The 8,731-nt window shown below is 16.4% G+C and overlaps 4 protein-coding genes across 4 annotated transcripts; 2 read left to right on the forward strand and 2 right to left on the reverse strand.

The window, feature by feature from the left end:
• Window positions 1–951: 951 nt before the first annotated feature.
• Window positions 952–1,800, forward strand: PF3D7_0324000 (exported protein family 1; the record flags this gene model as incomplete). The annotated part of the gene is made up of 1 exon (XM_001351274.1): window positions 952–1,800. One exon carries the CDS (start codon window positions 952–954, stop codon window positions 1,798–1,800), a length of 849 nt encoding a protein of 282 aa, XP_001351310.1.
• A 612-nt stretch (window positions 1,801–2,412) lies between these two features.
• Window positions 2,413–3,202, reverse strand: PF3D7_0324100 (Pfmc-2TM Maurer's cleft two transmembrane protein; the record flags this gene model as incomplete). The annotated part of the gene is made up of 2 exons (XM_001351275.1): window positions 2,413–3,039; window positions 3,134–3,202. 2 exons carry the CDS (start codon window positions 3,200–3,202, stop codon window positions 2,413–2,415), a joined length of 696 nt encoding a protein of 231 aa, XP_001351311.1.
• A 2,139-nt stretch (window positions 3,203–5,341) lies between these two features.
• Window positions 5,342–6,140, reverse strand: PF3D7_0324200 (exported protein family 3; the record flags this gene model as incomplete). Its single annotated transcript, XM_001351276.1, has 2 exons — window positions 5,342–5,965; window positions 6,072–6,140. 2 exons carry the CDS (start codon window positions 6,138–6,140, stop codon window positions 5,342–5,344), a joined length of 693 nt encoding a protein of 230 aa, XP_001351312.1.
• Window positions 6,141–7,354: 1,214 nt separating this feature from the next.
• On the forward strand, window positions 7,355–8,464 carry PF3D7_0324300 (exported protein family 4; the record flags this gene model as incomplete). The annotated part of the gene is made up of 2 exons (XM_001351277.1): window positions 7,355–7,423; window positions 7,604–8,464. The coding sequence occupies 2 exons, from the start codon at window positions 7,355–7,357 to the stop codon at window positions 8,462–8,464; spliced, it is 930 nt and encodes a 309-aa protein (XP_001351313.1).
• Window positions 8,465–8,731: the final 267 nt, after the last annotated feature.

An 8,731-nucleotide genomic window follows, 5' to 3' on the forward strand; every position in this document is an offset into this window, starting at 1 on the left:
TATGTAGTACATGTTGTAGATAATTTAATAAAATAATTTTTTTTTGTTTTTTATTCTAATGGAAAAGAATTATACAAATATACATATATAATATATTTTTTATTAATGTAATAATGAAAAATTTTATATTAATAGCATAGAATAGTTAAGCATTAATATTTACCAAGGAAAATATTAAAAAATATATAAAAAGTAATATATATAGATAAATTAAAGTTAAAAAATCACAAAAAAAAAAAAAACAACAATAAAAATTACAAGTGGAAAAAAGGAGTATTATTATACTGAAATAAAAACATTTTATAACTTTTTTCATTTTCTTTTTCTTTAATTTATTTCGTGAATTTTTGTACTATATCGTTTTTGTTATGTTTTATATATTGTATCCCTTTTTTATGCTACTTGTAATTTTATGTATTCGTAATATGTTATATTTTTTTTTTGATTGTATTGGTGGTATTTATAATAAAAAAGAAATAAAATTATAATAAAAAATGGTTTATTGAATAAATATATATATACAATTTAATATATAATATGATATGTTTTTTAAGGAATATAATTGTGAATTGAAGTAATATATTTATTTGTATTAAATTTATATTATAGACAAATAATTATTTTTTGAATAATATCTTTCTTATAATAACAATAATAAAATACATAGTAGTTCAGATGAAGATATTTTGGATGATCAAAATTAGATAATACAAAAAAAAAAAAACATGAAAAAAAATTATTATGAAATTTTATATGTAAAACAAGATTTCGATATAAATGAAATTAAAAGAAAGTTTTATAATTTATCTTTAAAATATTATCTAAGATGAATAAAGTAATAATTTAGTGTTTCATAATAAATTTGAGAATACAAATGAGACATATAAAATATTGAGTTATCAGAATAGAAGAAAATTATATGATTCCGGTGATTTTGATGAATGAGATAAAATGATAATTATTGTTCCTTTTATATTTTTTAATTTAATATTTACCTCTGATATGATGTATGAATATATTGAAAATACCAAAGTACCTATTTTTGTTAAATTATTTTTTGGGAAAAGTATTTTTATTGAAGATATATTTTATTATGTTGGTATGATTATGAAAGAAATGATGGAAGGGCAAAATATAAGAGAAGAGGAAGTAGCTGAATTATTAAAAGATAGATTAGATTTATATATAGATAATGAAGATGAATGGGAGAAGTTAATGGAAAATGAAATTAGCATGTTATTAAAGTCTTCATTTTCTAATTTTATATTAGAATCTATAGGATGGACATATGAGAATGTTTCTAATATTTTTTTAGAAGAAAAAGCAAATTCTGGTATAAATAAAAAAGATATATATTTAAAAGAAGCTAATGAGAGAATGATTAGAAATTCAATTGTTTTGAGACAATGTAAAAGTCGTTTTATATCTATAATAACAAATTATTATCCTTTTAAAGAACAAAATAATCCTTTTATAAAGCAGGCACAATATGTATCCTCATCTAATTATGTATTGGATGATATAATAAATAATATAGACTATAGTATAGATAATATACATAGAGCCATAGATAATTTATACTATGAACATATATTAAATTTATTAGAGGAAGAAAAAAATGAAATACTAGAAGAAATATTAAGGAATATTCTAAAAATTATTTTGTGTGATGTTGAAACAACGGTAAGAAGATCAGCACAAAAAGTATTACAAAATGCAGAAGGAGATACAAATTTGATGCTTAAAAGAGCTAAAGGATTACAATCATTGGGTAAAATGATATTACAGAAGGTTAATTGAGGATATATTATATGTACACACACATATAAGGGATTATATATATATATATATATATATATAAAGGATTAATAAAAAAATTAAATTTTATTAAAGGAAAAATGTACATATAAATGAATATGTTATTTTTTTAAATAATATTAGAAATAACATTTTTTCATAATATAATAATAGAAGCACCCACCCACCACCACCCACACATATATATATATATAAATGTTTTACTTTTAAATTTATATTTACAAAAGTTTTTTTTTTATATAAACTTAAAAGTGAACAATTTATTTTTTTATCATAATTTTTTTTTTTTCATTTTTATAACAATTTAAGTATTTTCACAGATATATATATATATATATATATATTTATTTATTTATTTATAATTATTTATTTTGGCTAGCCATCTAGCTGTTTTATTATTTAGAAAAAAAAAAAAAATTATGTGATACATTGGATAATTATATTATAAACTTAAGAAAAAAAAATAACAAATGGGTGAATAAGTAATTTATAATATTTATAATAAATGAAAATAAATAAAAAAAAAATGTATAAAAATTAATTACATTATAGATAGTAATATTAGATTAAATAAATAACAAAATATTTATTATATTATTTGCTTTTTTTGTTGAAATAATATTTACAAGCTTCTTTTATTCCTTTATAACCTATTTTCATTTCAGGAAAATAACGAGCATATATATAGATAATAAAAATTAAAAGAATAAATGCAGGGTATAATGCAGAAGATGAAGTAATTTCAACCGAAAATACACATGCTATCATTATAATGATTAAGGTTAAGGTAATAGAATTAATCCAAATATTATTCCACAAATTTTTTCTTTTTAAACATTTTATATCATTTTGCATACGAAGATGCATTAAATAACTATCCATATATTCTTTACATTCTTCGTTATTACTATATTTTTGAAGTTCATTAATTGATTCATTTTTTTCTTTTACATCTCTACTATTTATATATTTTAATGAGAGATTTTTGATTTTATCTTTTTTTTCTTGAGTTATATTCATATTATCTACTAAACTGACTAGAGATGAAATTTGATCATCAGGATTTTTTTTTTTACTACCTTTTCCGCCTTTATCTTTTAACAATATATTCGTTAAGGTATTTCCATTTGATTTTTTATTTGTGTTTTTTTGTGCTAAAATTCTGAATTGTATCCCTCCATTATGGTATGATAATTTGTATGTTCCAATTTCTACTACATTCTATAAATAAATACACACACACTTATATATATATGTATATTTTATATATAAATAAATATTTGAATAAAACATATAAAATATTATTATATATTACGTTATTAAATAGATTAGATGCACATAGTATTATGGTAAAAATATATATTTTATAAATATAATGAAACATATTTTATTATTATTATTTCTTTATAGTGTATTCTAATATATAGATGTGAATTATTTATATTATCTATTCTTTTGAATTATGTATATTATGTAATAATATTATAAAAAAAATACTTTTTATCATTGATTTTTTTTTTTAAATATTTGTATATTATATAAATTAAAATAATAATAATTATAATTTTATAAATAATAAATTTCATGTAATGCTATATTATTACATGTATGTGATATATGAAAAAGTGCTGGATTCTAAAGAAAAAAAAAAAAAAAATAATAATAATTAAAAAAAAAAAATAAAAAAAAAAATAATAATTAAAAAAAAAAAATAAAAAAAAAAATAATAATTAAAAAAAAAATAAATAAAAATAATAACAAATAATTATAAATATATATATATATATATATATATATATATTTGTATTATTATATGTTATTTATTATCCTATTATACAACTATTATACATAAGTATATTTCTATATTATATGTGCATGCGTTATTCTTATTATTTTTCGTTTTACTATAAATTATAAAAAATATTCATAGATAATATTAAAAATAACAACTATGTTGTTATATTATAATAAAACACAACTATTATATATATATATATATATATATATATATTTATTTATTTATTTAATTATTTATATATTTATTTTATTTTTTTTTTTATTGTTAATTTATACAAGAAATATAAAATAAAAGAGAAAACATATATCTTTATAGTAATATAAGCTATTGTGTTAAATTAAAAAAAGGAAAGAGGGAAAAAATAAAAATAAAAATTATATTACGTATGTTTATTATTAGTACTATTACTTGAATAATATATATTATTATTATTATAACATGTAATTATGCTGTATAATTATACTTACAATATTGTTATATAAGAATAAATTCATAGATCAATGCTATATAATATAATATTATATAGTACATATTTCTTTTATTTTTTTATTATTTTATTTTATTTTTTATTATATATATAAAAATGTTATGACACATAAATATATATATATATATATATTATATTATTATTTGGGTTAGTATCTATATACATAGTAAAAGATATATAGCATGTATAATAATATAAATAATAATACACATATATATAATTATGTATTACATGTAAATATATAATTAACAAAAAAATGAACTTTTTATTATATTAGTCATAACAAAGATCCAAAATACATTAAACGTACATGTCCTAATAAGATATATAACGAGCTATAAATTAAAAACAAAAAAAATATAAAATTTGCATAAAATCATATAAAATATAACATTTGCTGATTTATTTATTAAATTGTATAAATATATGTTGGGATATAATATTATGTTATTGAATAAATAATATATATATATATATATATATATATATATATATATATATATATATATATTTATTTATTTATTTATTTATTTATTTATCCTTTATTATGCGTGTAGATAAATTATTACGTTGTAACGTTTAGGTTAATTCTATGAATTGTACCTAAATATAATTATATAATATAATAAATATATAAAATAATTTCTTTTATTTATTTATTTTTTAGATGATAATTACACATACATACATATATATTATTTTTATTTATAGGATAGAACAAATTTTATTATTTCATGTAATTTTTTTTTATTGATATATGACTGTAAAAGTGTTATGTCGAAAAATTAATTATACAATTATAAATTTTTTAAACAAATATTATATTAATAAAATATTATATATATATAATATATTTAGTGATATGCACATATTATAATTAATTATAATATATGTAATCCCTATAAAAAAAAAAATAACGAAATAGATACAATATTAATTAATAGTAAATATTTTATATCTATATAACATGAGCCCCAATAAAAATAACCTTAGTAGAATCTATGATATTTGAGAAAGTAATATTTTATGATCATGTAAAATAAAAATAAAAAAAAAAAAATAATTTTTTTTAATTGGATTAATGATACTACATTATATCATTAATTTATATGATATTAATCGTAGGAATATATAAGCTAAACAAATGAATAAATAAATAAATATATATATGTTAAAAATTCACACAAAAAAGTATACATATATATACACACATATATATATATATATATATATATATTTCATTTAAATATTTTTAAATCATGTTCTGTGTGTATATTTTGTCCTTCATATCTATTCAAAAAATTTATTCTGTTAGTAATATAAGGAAGAGTGACAGTTCCTATAGGTGGACAGGCTAATGTCATGGTTGATAAAACACTTATAGGTACAAGTTCGGGAGAAAAAATACTTCCATCTGTAACACTATTATTTATTAATAAATCAGAATGCACTTCATCTAATATATTCATAATTAATTTAAGTTTTTTAAAAAATGAATTATTTTCTTCGCCATCTGATGGGTCTGTTAATGTATAGTATTCTTTTATTCTATCTTCCAATGAATTATGATGTTCCCATTTATCATTCATAAGATCATCCATAGGGTCGTCTATAGAATCATCTATATGATTTTCCATCTCATTTTCCATATTATTATCATTATCCACTTTTGTATTGTCTTTTTGATTTTCCTCTTCATTTTTTCTTTCTCTTTTTTGTGGATTTTTATTTCCACTAAATATTGATGTATAAATATATTTCTTATACCATTTTTTATTATTTTCTGTTAGTATTCGACTTGCTATATTTATTGTTATTATGGATTTGTTAAATTTATCTTGTAGATCTTTTTTTACTATATTCTGAGAGAGAAAGAAAAAAATATATATTAATACTAATATATCAATATTTATTTATTTATTTATTTATTTATTTATTTATTTATTTATTTATTTATTTATTTATTACCTTGTATGAATATTTAAATATTAAGAGAAAAAATAAGGATACATTAAAAAGTGACAGAAAGTAGTTCATTATGTATATTATAAATTAATACCTTTAAATTAATATAAAATGATAAATGAATGTGATCATTTTATAAAATATAAATATGTTAAGAAAAAATATACAAATATATATGTTTTCTTTATAAAATAAGAGTGCGTTATATTGAATTGTATTATTATATAAATGGATAAAGGATTTAATTTTTTTTAGACTTGTACAATTATTTTTATTGTTTGTATGATATAAAATTATAATATATTTATATTATATCACTATTTTAAAATAAATAAACAAACAAATAAATATATATTTATATATATTATAAAATCTACATCATTATTTTTAATATTAGAAAATCTTAACTTTAATGTAATAATATATTTTATAATAAATGAATTTTTTAATTATTGTATTATTATAAATATTTTATTTTTTTTTTTTTTAGACTGTTTATTTTCTATATTACAAAATACATTATATATCTTTTATTATATATGCCATATTTTTTTTTTTTTTTTTTTTTGCCTTTATAAATTTATAAAAGCTAATATATATATATATATTTTATTTATATGAATAATTTAATAAGCCACTTAGAGATAGATACTTAAAGAACTTATATATGATACTACATATATTATATATATACATATATATATATATATATATATATATATATATATATATATATTTATAGTTATATATAATAATTATTTTTTTATAATAAAAAAAGGTAAAAAGAATAATTCATCAAAAATATATAATACCATGTACTAATATATCTTTATATATATATATATATATATATATATATATATATATATATATAACATAAAATTTTATTATATATGTAAGAATTATTGGGATTTTTTTTTAGTTTTTGTAAAATAATTTTAATTAAAAAAAAAAGAAAAAGATAAAGAAAAATAATAATAAAAAAATAAAAAATATTACTTGATCCTAAAAAAAATAGCTACATATTTTTTATTATATGATTAAAGTTAAAAAGTTTAATAAAATGAAATATATAAAGAAAAAAAAAAAAAAAAAAAAAAAAAAAGTATGTTAAATATATAGTATTATGTTTTTGTAAAAGAATAAATTATTAATTATTTTATTTTTTATTTATAATTATGTAACGGATATAATGATAAATCTAATGGATTACATAATCATTTTATTTTTGTTCTATTAATTTATTTTAAATGAAGTGTTATTAAAATAATAAAAAATAATTTATTATGAATTTTTTTCATGTAATAATATTAGATGTTGGAATTGTAATATGCTTATATTTAATCATTTATAAAGTAAAAAAAAAAAAAAAAAAAAAAAAGAAAAAAATATATATAAAATATAGTTATTATACATAAATACATACAAATAAATGTATATATATATATATATATATTTGTTTTATTTTTTTTTTTCTTAAAAATTTTATAATAATGATAAAAAATATATTATCTGTGTACCTTTTTTCATTATAGAATAGTGATATAAAATGGAAGAAACATATAAATTGTTGTAAATATCATTTTTACTTTTTTTCAAGTAAGAGATGCTTATTACAACATATGGTTGAAGAACCGTTTGAGAAAAAAGACAAATCTGGTGTTTTATTAAAAGACAAAAATACTGAAGAGGGAAGAAAAAAAGAAAGACAAAAGCCTATGAGTATTAAATCAATAAATAAAAAAAAAAAAAAAAACAACAACAATAATAATAATAATAATGTGTTAAAAAATTTAAATAATGAAGAAATAAATAAACAACGAAATATGACGAATGAAAGAATACGAAATAAAAATAAAAATGATAAAGGAGTTGAGAATATTTCAAGTAATACACAGATGGAAGAAAAAAATATAATATGTAAAGATATAAATTCGAATGTAATATTAAATCAAAACGAAATAAATGACGATCAAATGGTTCAAAAAATAAAAGAAAATTTTGTCAAGGATTTAATGAAAAATGAAAACAAAGAAATATTTAAACAGATAGAAACAATTAATTCAGTTGGTACTATGGCAAAAATTAAAAATTCATTATATAGCATAATATTTAAAGGGTCTAATTTTTGGAAGGGTCTAGGAATATATTTAGGTACATTGTCAGGTGCTACACTAGGGCAATTGATTTTAGCAGGTATTTTGCAATTCGGAACATTTTCTGTTATGAATTTTTCAATTTATTTTTCAGCTGTTCCTTCATTTATAGCATTCAGTAGTTTTGTAGGAATAATATTATTAAGCATTATAATTGTTATTTGTCTTCTTGTGTGGTTGTGGCCATCAAGAGGGAAATTGATGGGTAAAGATAAAACAGAAAATAAAAGTGATACATAAATATATATATATATATTTTTGTTAGAATATGGAATTATTTAATTTTATTAAAAAAAAAACAAATTAACAGCAAAGAAAAAAAAAAAATAGGAAAATGGAAATTAAGTTGTTCTAAGTTTGTTGTAAATTTTAATATATTATAAGTTTTATATATGATTCCGTTGAAATATTTTTTTTTTTGCTTGTTTTATAATTATATATATACATATATTTATATCTACGTATAATATATATACATATATAATTAAAGTAATATTTTTAATTTTT

Source organism: Plasmodium falciparum, assembly GCF_000002765.6.
Source record: "Plasmodium falciparum 3D7 genome assembly, chromosome: 3".
In the NCBI taxonomy this organism is placed as follows: Eukaryota; Apicomplexa; class Aconoidasida; order Haemosporida; family Plasmodiidae; genus Plasmodium; species Plasmodium falciparum.